Source organism: Fukomys damarensis, unplaced genomic scaffold (genome assembly GCF_012274545.1).
Source record: "Fukomys damarensis isolate Sample0158 unplaced genomic scaffold, DMR_v1.0_HiC HiC_scaffold_16, whole genome shotgun sequence".
NCBI classification, from domain to species: domain Eukaryota; kingdom Metazoa; phylum Chordata; class Mammalia; order Rodentia; family Bathyergidae; genus Fukomys; species Fukomys damarensis.
The window spans coordinates 35,689,318-35,703,794 of NW_022900928.1; the positions used below are offsets into that span (position 1 = coordinate 35,689,318).

Consider the following 14,477-nt stretch of genomic DNA (forward strand, 5'->3'; position numbering starts at 1 on the left):
TGTGTGTGTGTATGTATATAAAATGTATAAATGTAACATAATATATATTATATTTGTAATTTGATAATTCTTAGTGAATTAAAGGAAATAATTTTTATAATGTTAAGAAAAATGCAAATACGTACTTTACATATATTTCAAAATTATTCTCATTTTCTTTCTCATGTGCACAGTTTTTTCATCACTTTCTTAGCAATTGTATTTCTATGAGTTTTGTACTACTTTAAATCAGCAAAGCCAACTTTTAGTGAATAGAGAAATTCAAAATCAGTTGATCATAAGTAGTTTAAGAAGAATATGAGTTATTAGGAGTGTTTGTATAAAGGTATTACTTTGAATTTTTACTTTACTGTATTTTTCATTACATGAAAAACTTTTGATGAACAGATTTACACTTTTTTCCTCCACTTTTCTAGGTCTAACTGTCCAAAATGTGGCTGTACTAGTGAAGCAGAAAATGCAAGTTACAGATATAAACTTTCCTTGAAAGTTGCAGAATCAAACAAATTATTTTTCATTACTGTATTTGGAAGCTGCTTAGATAAATTTTTTGGACTTACTGCCACTGATTTGCACAGGTAACAATATTCAAAGTATTCTTTTTTCTGGATGCTGTTAGTATGCTAATAGAATTTGAAGGTAAGTGTTTTTAAGATAATAGGCATTAAGTAAAAAGATAAACTTTCAACCTTATATTATCAGTTCCTTTAAAAGACAATCAACTGAGAAAGAACAGATACTTATCTCATGAATACATATGTTGGTATAACACCAGACTTCTTTATTCATTGTAGCTAAGCTGTAATTAAACTATTAAATTTAAAAACTCTGATCCCAGTCAGAGAAATTTAGATAAGAAAATAAATTCAAAGGAGAAGCTATTTAAGGGAATACTATATTTACATATATATGTATATGTAAATTGTGTGTGTGTGTGTGTGTGTGTGTGTGTGTGTGTGTGTGTGTGTGTATGGTGAGATTTTGTCATTCTTTGAATTGTAACTTGCATTGCAACTTCATGACCATAGTTTGACTTAATTGGACATAATCCTCAGAATATAAGGATCTATATAAACAACTAAAGCTTTTTCTTCTCATCCTTCTGCCCTTCTCCCGTAATCACTTGGCAGAAGAAATGTCTGTTCTATGGTTGAAGACAGACTGGTTTGAAGAAAGAGGCACTAGAGGGACCACTGACAGAATTGCCGGAGAAATAACCCCCACACACACCCCCATGCACTTTTATTTTTCACTAGTGTAATTGCTGGGCCTTATGACTAAGCAAGCATCTATTTTATTTACACTTGATTGGTGGGATTTTTCACTTTTGTTTATGTGTTTGTCTTTCTGTGCTATGATAAACCAAAGGGAATGGAATGCCTAGCTCATAAAGAAATACATTTATTTTTTTCTCTATGTAATTGAAAAGGTTCAAGTTGTATTTTTTAATTAATTGTGTCTTTGGACTTTTTTGCAAATTAAAATTCAAACTCTTGCTCTTCACATTGTTTATTTTCTTTGCTAGGTACATTCAGGATCCTAATAAAATTCCAGAAACACTGGACAGTGATACAACACAGGACCTATTAACCAAAGCAGTTGAAATTTGCTTTGTTGGGCAAAGCTTTATTTTTGGAGTGACGGTAATTGACACTACGTTTCTTTTTAATGTTCTCTTAACCTTTATGTTGGGGGTGGGGTGGCTGGTACTGGGGGTTAAACCCAGGGCCTTCACACTGTGCTATACCCCCAGCCCTTTTTCAATTTTTTATTTTGATACAAGTTCTTGCTAAGTTACCCAGGCTGAGCTTAAACTTTGGATCCTCGTGCCTCATATAATTATAGGAGTGAGGCAACATGCTGGGCTTTAATAATTTCAAGTATAATGAAATGATTTGGATTTTCTCAATAGAATTAAAATAAATAATTTATAGGCCTGTAGAAGCTCTTTAAACAGTGTAAAAATAGCTTCTAGGTGATCTGATTAAATATCATTCTAAAAAATTTCCTCTTTCAAAAGTCAGAAAAGCCCAGATGGTTTCAGAACTATAAAAATATAAATTTGTCATAAATAAAATTTTTAAATGTAAATTTATTATAAATTTTACAAAGTGTTATTCATTTTTATTATCCAGTATTTTTATTTCACTTTCCAAATTTTGTTCCAATTATGTGATAAATTTTTTATTGGTTATCTAGTTTTTAATTGTGTCACTTATAAAAAGAGGAGGGAACTAACATTAAAGGTGAAATATCTGAGTATTGATGCAAAAGTGAGGAATAGGTTGAGGAGAGGTCTTGAATAATTACAAAAATGACTGTAAAATGGGTTTTTTAAAAAAGTCCAACCTTAAAGGAGTAATAGTTTACTATCTGATTTACATTAAAGGAGACAATTGAAACTTTGCCTATACTAAAATTACAGCTTTAAAAAGAATAGATCATACCTAATCAGTGAGAAAACTTTAAAGAGAAGGTAAAAACAAGAGCTACAGGGCTTTACTTTGTTAAAGTCTTAGAAGGTTTGGTTTTCTTTTTTCATTGTTTTTCTTTCTCTCATTCTTTCTTTTTCCTGACAAATATAATGGTCATTACCATTTATAAGCAACTAGTTTTGCAAAGCACTGTACAGTTTTGTTATTGCTAAACAATAATCCAGCCTTTTTACATTTATTTTATAAATGAGTAAACCAAAGCTCAACAAGGTTAAATAACTTGCCCAAAGCCCTAATATACAGTAAATGCTGAAAGCAGCATTTGAAGACGTGTTCCTTACTACAAGATTTATATTCTCTTATATATTCTATTCTGCCCATAATACCAAAGGAATGAAATTAGTGGGTGTAGAGGTTAGTTCTATTTGCTTTAACCTTTAAAGTCTGTGTTGTTTTATTTGAGTCAATGAAGACCATTTTATTCTCATTTAAATTAATTTACTTTCACAGAATTTTGAAAACCAATGTAGATATGATTCAGATTCCAGTAACTTCTTACAAAGGTATCATGACATCAGAAGAGAAATCAGAGCACTAGTAGCTTGCCAGATCATTCTGCCAGACCCACGCGTTTCAGGCTTCACTGTCATTGACTGTTTCCATCAGCTTTTGCAGACTTCCAATTTGAGGACACTGCACTGTAACTCTCAGGAATCTAGTAGCCAGTTAATTTCTTTGCATCACTCAAATAGTGATCTCAGCAGCATACATGATTCTGATAGTCCTTCCTATTTTTTGGAGTCTCATAGTAGAGATAATGTTTCAAGATTCTGGCACCTACCACTTGAATTCACCTCCACTCTTTCACAACTAACAGATAATGATGATGTTTCAGCTTCAGAAAAAAGCATGGCCATTAGTACTCTTCACCAAAACAGAAAGTGCATGTCATTTGCAGAGGCCATTGGTTCCAGTGATTGCCATGATTCCATTCAGGATTCAGGGAGCCTTGTTTCATATATGGACAAAAAAAGTACAACAAAAAAGTTGGGTGAAGAAATTGGCTTACAAACTAACCAACTGAGTGTAATTCACAACAGTCATCAAGAAATTAGAATTACTACATCTAATTTATTCCCTTTGAAAATGCAAGAGCACTTTGAGTCAAGTAGTGTAGAATCCTTCCACGATGCAATAGAAATTAAAAATGACTATTCCCAGGATGAGCTACCATGTTACCAGCATCATGAAGCAGACAACACCACTAGCCATCAAGAGACATCTACCTGTTCACCTGCATCACTCAGACCTGAAGAGGTAGCCAACAGTTCGCAGGATTTTGACCCTGTGGTTTGGGATGATCTTCCATTATCTGAAAGCCTACACAAATTTCTGGCAGTTGTTGAAAGTGAGATTGTTAAAACTTCAAGAGATGGCAGGGATGAGAAACATAATATAGATAATGACATTAAATTCCATGCAGACTACTGCACCAGGTTGTCTGTGTCTCCCTGGAAAACTACTAGAACACTATGTACACCACCTGTACCTTTAACATCATCACAAGCAATAGACAAAGCAAACTCTAGCAAAGATAACTTATTTTCCAAATGTGAAGCAAATCAGAGTCCTAATATTCAAAAGGAGTCACAACCAGATAACACAGCAGAGGCTGTCTCCATAAGCAATAATAGAACAACGAAGGCTATCTCTGTAAGCAGTAACGGGAGAGGTGTTTCAGAATATTCTCCCCCAAACACTTGTCTGGCAGCTCTGTTTCCAACTTCAGAAGACTCAGAAACAACAGTTACTGTAAAGCAGACTATCAAAATTCTACCAAATAGAGGCAAAATTTCAAGTATCCCCAGTACTTCAGAGAATGACCATTCTTATCTTAGTGTCAAATATTTTAATGGAGGTGGAGAAAAGCCACTTTCAGAAGTGAATGAAAGGTTAACAACTTTGTGTTCTAAAACATCCAATGATGTTTCTGGTCTTTGCAAATTAGAAAACAAACATCATATGTGGCCAAAGAACCAACATGGCAGTTTTACAATATGTAGGAAACTTATATATCCTTTAGAAACTCTTTGCAGTAGTGCAGGTGGAAGTACAAATACATCAAAAGAAACATGTGGGCATATAGATAATAATTTAACACAAAGCCCTCCTGGTTATGAAGGTAGCTATAATGCTTCTGCTGATCTCTTTGATGATATTGCTAAAGAAACAGACCTTACAACAGAAATCACCAAAAAATCAGAAGATGTTTTGTTACAGTGGGAAACATCTTTGGCGGGAAATCATCTTGAAGAGTCTAGTTTTTCACTAAAATCACTTTCTGAAAACTCAACTCAGTCTTCACAAAAATTACCCTTGCAAAGCACTCCTGCCTTTGGGTATCCAAGAACATGTTCTCCTTTGGCTTATCCTCAGTCAGATTTGGAATATGATATTGAAGATAGCCAAGACTTTGTTCCATGTTCACAGTCAACTCCAGTTGCAGGATTCCACCACACAAGAACTCATGGGATACATGGGACTTTCAAAACATTACCTGTATTTTATGCAAATTATGCAAATCTTAATGCTAACTATAAGAAAACACCAATTTCTCCTGAAAACGACAAACAGCAAGCCACTCCAAGTTGTCCACAAAATATAAAAATACCTAGCCAGAAAATCAGAAGCCCTGTTATGTCTAATATTACACAAACAGAGATTTTCAACCACTGTACCGTTGCTGAGGGCTTTGAAACTGCTTCTTATGAATGGGTCCCCCCTACCATGACAAAAGTATTTCGTTCAGATATGCTTAGATTCCAAGTCATGGGTTTAAGGAAATACCTTGCTGCCCATAATTCCCCTGGCCAAAAAGAGGTACCAAGAAAGAAACTGAAACATATCAAACAAAGAACTGATACATGTTTCATTAAGAAGTTTAAAACTGTGTTTACAGGAATAGGTGCAAAACAGAAAACTTATAAATGTAACTGTAAACGTTCAGGCCACATTTCCAAAGAGTCAGTTTTTGGACTTGATTCTTTTTCAGAAAACTGTCTACTTCCAGTGTCTGAAGCAAACAGTGCTTGGTCACCTGAATTGTTTTCATTAAAAAAAAAAAAAAAAATACCTGAACCCAATTCCTAGACTTTTAATTAAAGATAAATCTCAGAACTTTTGCCTCTAGTGGCACAGAAAGTATTCTTTAAATTTTGCACACTTGAATAATAAATAGAGGAGTAGACTACTGGGTGCTATTGAGTTTTTAAAATTTAAAGCAATTGTTTTCCCCAGTGTTTTATCCAGAATATTGTTATTTAGATACTTGGACACTTTATCTTACACTGTCAATTGTACTTTAGTAATATTGTTAATTTTTCTCTTAAGAAATATTTGTTAAAATCACTTGTACACCCAGAAATAAAGCATTTGCAAACCAAAGTTTTAGTTGTTCACCTCAAATAGGAAAATGCCAGCTATCTGATAGACCAACAAACTACTATGCTGAGTTTACGATACAAGCTTTAAAAAAGTCACAATCTCAAAAGGTTTTAGTTTACTGGGTAACAGATATGTAAACAGTTTCAATACCACACAATATGCGGTGATACAGGTTTGCAATGAAGGCTACTTACATTTAAGTCGTCATTGAGTGAGTACAGCATCTCAAGTACCGTGCTGGTTGCTGGAAACTTAAAAAGTCAAGCTCCTTGTATTCAAACTCATAGTCTAGTAAAAGTAAAGTAATCCAGTTGGATTCTGGCATATTTTATGACAGATAGGCTTGGTGTGTTAATAGCCAAAATGAGCAGTTTCCAAACCTTCAGGCAGCACCTCAGCTGCACTGTGTGGACTCTTACATATCCTCAGTCAGCTTTCTTTGCCATTCCCTGTAGCACCTATTCTAAATCTTCACTTTTCATGCTTCCAACCTATTGATGCTCTCCTTCCTTCACTTCTTGGAGAATATTGAGATTTCTTAGTATTCCCTCAACTTGCCTCACCCACATTCATTTGTCTGTATCTGTACTCCCTCCTCAGATTCTTGTACTCTCAGAGAATGATGCACATTGTCTTAGTGCTCATGTGGTTTGGCTGTTTCTTCATGATCCTGTATCAGACCTTCCCTCTTATTTTGACCTTGTTCTTCTGGGCCTATCCGCCTACCTAACTTTCAAAAAAAAAAAAAAAGTAGTACAGTGATATAGCATCTAATCAAAAGATGTAGATTTGATCATCTAACATTTTGCCTTTTTTGTGTGCATATATTTTCTATGGGTTTGTTTTTTGTTTTTGTTGGGGTTTTTTTTTTTTTTTTTTTTTGGTACTGGGGATTGAACTCGGGTCCTTGCACTTGCAAGGCAGGCCACCAAACCACTGAGCTAAATCCCTGGCCCTTAGGTTATATATTTTTGTTTTTGTTGAACCATTCAAAAGTAAGCGGCAAATAGAATATTTCATCCCTAAATAGTTCTGCAAGAACATGCTTAAAAGAAAAGCTGCTTTCCACGTTGCCACAATAGCATCAACACACTAAAGAAAAATTATAGTAATTCTTCACTATGTTCTAATGTCCCATATTCAAGTTTTTCTCCCTGTACCTGATTTATAACTATTGATGTTATTTGGCTCTGATTTCATCAAAGTTTACCCATGATGTTTGCTGGGGTTTTTTGTCTCTTTTTGTAAAGTGTCCCTCATTCTCAAATGGTATTTTTACTTTATACTATTAATACCTTTTTCCTCTATCCCTCAGTATTTCCTATAAGTCAAATCTAAAAATGTTACTAGATTCAGGTTTTTGATAGGGATATTTCATTGCTTATGTTGTATAATTCATATTTTATCATTTAGGAGACATAATATCCCACGAGATGTTAAGTTAAATTGCTTGATTAAGATGTTGCCTGCCAGATATCCATTGTAAAGATTTTCTTTCATTTTTAAGAACAAAAATTATTAGCCAGGCATGGTGGTTCACTTGGGAAGCTGAGGCAGGAGGATCACTGTGAGTTCAAGACCAGCCTGGCCTGGTCTACACAGTAAGTTTCAGGTCAGTCTCAACTACATGGTAAGATCGTGTCTCAAAAAACCAACAATACAACACCAAAAAAAAGAACAAGAATTATTATAGTCACCTATGTGTGATGGTGAATTAATTTCCTTTTCCTTCACTCCCACTATGGACTCAATAATTTTTTGATGGTTTATAGTTGGTTGAAACTATTATTATTTTTGATACTCCATATTAGTACTCCTTGTTACCACCCTGCTTTTTGTAACTAGTCTGTTTTTTAAAATAATCAGTTTTCACGCCATTCACTATTTCAACCTGCTGCTATTTATTTCCCCTGTCATCCATCTCAAGTGACTATAGGGTCACTTAAATTCAATGGATTTGTTAGTCCTTATTTTTATTTGATTTCTATGACATCTCATGTTTTCTGGTTTCTCCTAGTTTCTGTTCTTTGATAAGTCTTCCTGACATCTCGTTTTCTGGTTTCTCCTAGTTTCTGTTCTTTGATAAGTCTTCCTGTAGGGACAATAGTTTGTAAATAAGTTTAGTTAGAAATACATTACATTGGGCCAGGGATTTAGCTCAGTGGCACTACGCCTGCCTCACAAGTAAGTGCAAGGTCCTGAATTTGATCCCCAGTACCAAAAATGAAATACATAATTCATGAGTCCATGTGAAGCAGTTTGTCAATGAAGATTTAGTATAATGGGTAGAAAAAGGTGCACATCTGTTGTCTAGTCAGTACATGTAAAGATTCTTAATAAACCTGCATCATCTCAAGGAACTGGAAATAGTTTGTGATCTTTCAATCAAAAGTATTATTTTTGGCAAACTTCATATCTCCCCCCTTCAATAAAAGACTAGCAGTGCCATTAGTTGTCACAAAGCTATGACCCCTCAGAACCTATTAGTGTTGACTTACATAGTCTTAACCTGTGTAGTTCCCTACTGCCATTTATTTAATGCTGCAGTATCCATGATGCTATGTCCACTGTGCCACTGGGAATGCTGTTTTGAATGACTCAGTGTTTATTAACTGTATTTTACTGATTATAAAAAGTGAAGTCCTACCCAAAGTATGAATTACTATTCATTTTCTGGTCTTACATTTACCATTAGGACTTTTGTAGCATAAACATTGAACACATATTGCAACCATGTCTTCTCTTGAAATCTCTTATGCTATAATTACTGCATTCCTAGACTGTGATCTGTTTCAGTGTTGGCCACACTGGAAGGATAGACCAGGGGCCCATGGGTGGAGCAAAGAGAGGTTTCATTTGTGCAGAGAATATCCATTATTCCATCAACATGGTTTATGCCCAAACCTGAAGAGCACAGTGTCATCAATGATTGGAAACAAGAGAGGACATGATTAGAAGGACCCTTTGACATTGTGAAACAGTCTTGAAAGGCCTCAAAGGAGACAAAAATGATCTAACACAAGATGTAGAATTTGAACAGCAGGTGGGGTGACCTCCCTGATGGCAATGGCAGAAGGCATATAGGATCCAGAACTGCCACTGTACACACAAATCTGAGAGACTATGCTTAGGCTTCCATATACAACTTAATCCCAAAGGTCTGTAGTGACCTTTGGTATTCTAGTGCTCTGAAATTTGTCCAAAAAGAGTCATCTAAAATTGGTCAGCACCATTCTGATAGTACTGTATCATGAAAGAAATAGTTCTTCACCCAGTAAGAATGATTTCAGACCTAAGGTGATTTCGTAGGCACAAGTTCTAGCACTTGGAAGGGTATTTGGTACATGCTAAGGATGGTTTAAAAGTTTGGGAAAAACCTCAAATGGGAGAAGGTATACTGTTCCAGGCACAAAAGTGAGGTTTAGAAGATTTCACAAGACACTTCTGGCTTGGCAACCAGGTTCCTTCTCATAGGACCAGGTCTGACCTTGCTTTATCCCAGACACTGAAGGAAGCTTAAACATTTTGAAGAAGGCAGTTCAAAGCACAAGTTTCCTTGAACCATGGAGATCTTAACAGGGTCCTTGCTTTCCCAGGTCTCAGGTTCCTTCTAATGACTTCTTGTCCTTAACTGCTTAGCTTCATTTGCCTATGTTTTAAAAGATGATGCCTCTTAGTTTCCTATTATTGTTTCTTTTCTACGTGTATTTCCTAGTTGAATTTATCCACTCTTCTACACATAAGGTATATTAGTGTTACAGTTTAGATCAATAATGACCCCCAAAACTAATGCATTCAGAGGCATTCAGAGGTTGGTGACTTGGATGGTAACTGGATCATGGGGTGCACTACAGCTAAATGTGCTATTAGGAATAGGGCCTGGTGGGAAGAGATGAATTGTAGAGAAGGTTACACTGGGACATGAATTGGAATAGAAACTGCAGTTGTGGTTCCGCACACGGAGCCACAACTCAGAAGTTCAAGGCTGCAGTTTTGAGAACCATCCGATAACATTCTGGGAACAGTCTATTTTGAGAAAGTATATTAATAACTAGAACCAGGTGTTCATAAAAAATATTTTCTAATGCTTTGCTAGACATAATCTGTAAGGAACTAACAGTTTATTTTCATGAAAGTATTATGCATGTACCTAATAAACACCGAGGTTAGTGCGAGATATCTGCTATTTGCCTGAGAACTTCAGCCCTCTACTCGGCAAAAACTACATTCCTGCTGTCTGGTCATTCTTCGCATCCCAGACAACAACAGTGTGATCTGAAACAGTGTATCTCCCTCCCTGGCTCCTTCTCTCTGCTTCCTGGCTGCCAGAAGCTTTTCCCTGCCAGGCCCTTGTACTATGTCTTTTCTGCTTTGGAGTCAGCTCACCAGGGATGGTAACTGTGACTCAAAGTAAACTTCTTAAATTGTGGTATCTGGTAGGTTTGTGTCTCAGCAAGGAAGAAAATGACTAAGCTTTTCATTGCTGTGGCAAAGTATCTGACAATTTGAGAGAGAAACAATTGTATTTTGGCTCAGTTTCAGAGGTTTCAGTCCATGGCTTTCTTGTTCCATTGCTTGCAGGCCTGTACTGAAAGAGTTTGGCAGAGGAAAGCTATTCACCCCATAGCACACAGGAAGTAGAGAGATGGAAAGAGAGGAAGGAGCTGGAGAGCAGATCTTACCCCAGAGTCACACCCCCTTGTTCCACTGCTTCAATGAGGCCCCATCTTTGAAGTTTCCATTACTTCTCAATTATTCCATCCAATTATGACCTCACCAGTGAATTAATCCATTGATGGAGTTGGAGCTCTCACGATTCAATTACCTTTTGAAAATCCCACCTGTGGGACACATGAGACTTGGGTTTGGTTTTATTGTCCACGTTAGCTCTAATTTATAATGATGTTCTGGGTCATATTCTATCTTCTATGCAGATTTTCTCCAGAGACCAAAATTATGCTAGTTTTTACTGTCCTGTACTCATTTTTTTTACTGCTCAAATGAAAGAGGGATGTTAAAAATCTCTCAGTGATTGTCTTCCTCCTGGGAGGTCTGTTGATGTTTATCTTTTGGAGCTGTTATTAAGCACAAATTAAATCTGTTTTCTTGGTGAATCTCATTGATTTCATTATGAAAGACCTTTTTTATCACTGATCATGCTTTTTGTACTAAAATCTAATTATTATTACTATGTTAGCTTTGTTTTGATTAGCACTTGCAAAACATCTTCCAACTTTTAAAAAAACTCTCTGTATCTTGTCTTAGATATGTTTCTTACACGACTTATATAGTTGAGTTTCATTTTGCTGTCCAGTTTGACAATCTTTGTTATCTAACTGGAATATTTAGTTCTTTAACAACATGATAATTAAATTTGGTTTTTGTTTGTTTTGCAGTACTGGAGATTGAACCCAGTTCCTTCTCACTGAGCTACATTCCTAGCTGTTTTATTTTTTATTTTGAGACAAGGTCTTGCTGAATTACCCAGGCTAGGATGAAACTTGTAATCCCCCTGCTTCAGTCTCCAAGAATACTTTAATTACAAGCATTTGTTAGCTAGCTAATGTTCTTTATTATAAAAATGCCCTAGGGTTTTTTTTTTAAGGAAATAATAAAGTAAAAATATAGATTCCTAAATTTAACTAAAGGAAAGTGTGGCCTACATAGTTTTCTACATCAGCATTACTCATTTTTCTCATTTTTTAAAATATAATTACCAGTTCTTAAAGTCATATGTTGGCTTAGGATGTAGCTCAGTGGTAGAGTGTGAGGCCTTCAGTTCAATCCCTAGACCTGAAAAAAAGTCATATCTATACCTGTTAGATGATTTATCATCATAGGTCCCACAATCTTAAGTGATGTTGTGACTCTCCCACCTTCCCTTTTAGCTGCTGGTCTTTAAAGTCAATAATCATTCACTTGTTCAGCACATACTTATATGATAGGTCTTGTGTTACATTCTATCACTCATTAAATTTATTCAGCAAATTGTTTATGCAGTTCTAGATTGTACCCGGCATTGTGTAGGGTTTAAAGTAACTATGCCCTCAAGAAGCTCATGCACTATTAGGTGCTGTCACATTCACAATATCATTTAATCCTCATACAATCCTGTGAAATAGTGTTATCCCCCATAGCTTCCACTTACTTATCTGCAAAAAGAATGCCTCCCAAGACTACTGTGAAAATTAGATAATGACTGATACGTGATACCAAATTTAATGTTTCCACATCAATACACTTGCCATTACCAGAACTTTTTGTTTGCTTTGAACTGCTTCTTTGTTCCTCAGATAACATGTAGAGTAAGCACCTGATCAAGAGTTCCAATACCTTTATTTGATTCCAATTTCTCACTCCCACCTTGGCCTTTCACCATCTTTTTCCTCCTATTAAAATTCAGGCCTTCTCTAATCTCAATTTTCACCCACACAAAAGCATTTTTTTTAAGGGTGCCTTATTGCAGATATATTGTGGATTGTGCTGTGGCTTGAATGTTTACTCCAAAATTCAGTTGTTGCCAGTGTGATAGTTTAAGTGGGGCCTTTAAGGTGATTAGGTGTTTAAGGCACCACCCATGTTATTGGTACCACTGACCTTACAAAAGAGGGTTCGAGAAATAGGCAGTAGCTTACCAGCTTCCCCAGTCATGGGAGAACACAGTGAGAAGGATTTCACCAGACACCAGATGTCCATGCCTTGATCTTGGACTTCCCAGTGTCTAGGACTACGAGCAAGAAATTTCTTTATAAATTGTCATATTTTTCTAACAGTAAAAGATGGAGTAAGACAAATAGGAATGTAATTCATATAAACTCAGCAGAAGACAAATTGTCAATCTTTGTAAAAATCATTTTAAATTTGTGTACCTTTTTAAATTATATTATTCCATAAATATACTCATATATGAGGAGCTATAAAAGAAAGGTATTCTATAAGGAATTTTTTGCAGTGACAAAATAGTGAAACAAATATCCATCAACAGGCATAAGTGATTTTATATGCCTAGAATGTTGCTGGGAGGATATACCAAAAAAAAAAAAAGTGAAGTGTAGATTTTTTTTATAAATAAACATACAAATATACTTAGTGGTATGTAGTATTTTTATAATACATATACTTAATGAGTTCATAATATTTTAAAAACAGGTTACCTGCAGTTGATGCTAGAAAATCAATTCATTAACTTAAAACTGGTTTAAAAGAAAAACAATTAAGAGTTTATCTTGCAGGAATTTTACCAGTAGATGGAAGGAAGGTTTCCTTTATTTAAAAAGTGTTCCACATAATACATTTATTTAGTGACACCAGTAGGATATCATTTTGCAACCTCCAGGAAATAATAGTTGAACTTAGTATTAATGGCTTTTAACATTACTATGTGAGACAAAAAAATATATGCTTCCTAATGGAAGAATATACCATTTTTAGTAATCTTGTCAAAGGCATTTAACCTGAGTCTAATTCTTCCTCTACATCTGTCAGTTTGAAAAGTATGCAACTAACAACAGAATGCAGATTGCACCATTAAAATATCTGCAAAATCTAGACTAAGATACTGCAGGTCAAACAGCCTAGGTTCTTCGACAGTTCATTGTAAGGAAAAGAAAAAGATGGATGAGGAACCCATATATTAAAATCATTTAAAAGGTATATCAGTTTTTTTAATGGGCAATACTAAACCCCAAGTGCCTTGAGATATTCACTTGGGTGCTTCACTTCCTTGATTACCATGAAAGAAAAAGTAGCAGTTACTTTGAGGAGGAAAGAAAGCAAAGTTGCATTTCTTGACCAGAATACAAGGGTATTTACCTTGTAATAGTTCATTAAGTGGCATATTTGTCTGTTTAGTTTATAATTAAATTATATTCTAATTTATATAATTATAAAAAAGATGTTTAAATGTTTTTTCTTTGGTTTTTTGAGACAAGGTCTTGCTATGTAGTTCAGGCTTGCCTTGAACTCACTATGTAGCCCAGGCTGGCATTGAACTTGCAACAATCCTTTTTCAGCCTCCCAAGTGCTGGGATCACAGGTGTGCACCACCATGCCCACCTAAAAATTATTTTTTAAGAAAAGAATGTATATTGTAATGAGAGGAGCTAAGGACACTGAAATGAGGAACAGCCCTCTCTGAGCCATCTCTTAGGTATTTTACATACTTTGTCATTTATTTCTTAAGGAGTGAGGAAGAGGAACCTTATTCTGTAAAGTAAGAGAAGTTAAATAATTCACACATGTTCAAGGTCACATCACTATTAAGCAATGGAGCCATTTTACTGCACTGCCTCTCCTAAAACTAAGTGCTGCGTGAGCCTCTTTTCCATTCAGGCATTTCTCTGTGAAACACATTCTACAGGCCAATGGCTGGAACTATTTGAATTACTTAAGGTCAAACAGGTTAAATATTCTGTCTGATTCATCACTTGGGTAATCAGCTTTAATGTGTGATGTGCTTAGACAAAATTGACTTCCAGGAAAAGAAATTAATTCACCTGTCAAAATCTTACCTTTCTTGCTGGAGATTTAGCTCAGTGGTTCTGCCACCTGCTTCACAAGCACAAAGACCTGAGTTCCATCCCCAATACAAAAAAAAAA

General features: G+C 35.4%; 1 protein-coding gene across 2 annotated transcripts in view; it reads left to right on the forward strand.

Annotated features, from left to right (window-relative positions):
- The window catches only part of Ddias (DNA damage induced apoptosis suppressor), a 21,829-nt gene extending 15,912 nt beyond the window's left edge, over positions 1 to 5,917 (forward strand). The window contains exons 3-5 of one of the 2 annotated variants that reach the window (XM_010630888.3): positions 417 to 578; positions 1,526 to 1,643; positions 2,946 to 5,917. In XM_010630888.3, coding sequence (XP_010629190.1) covers positions 417 to 578; positions 1,526 to 1,643; positions 2,946 to 5,585 — 2,920 coding nt within the window. In that variant the 3' untranslated portion in view covers positions 5,586 to 5,917. The remainder of the gene's footprint in view (positions 1 to 416; positions 579 to 1,525; positions 1,644 to 2,945) is intronic. The other variant, XM_010630889.3, reaches the window with a different exon arrangement.
- The last annotated feature ends 8,560 nt before the right edge of the window (positions 5,918 to 14,477 follow it).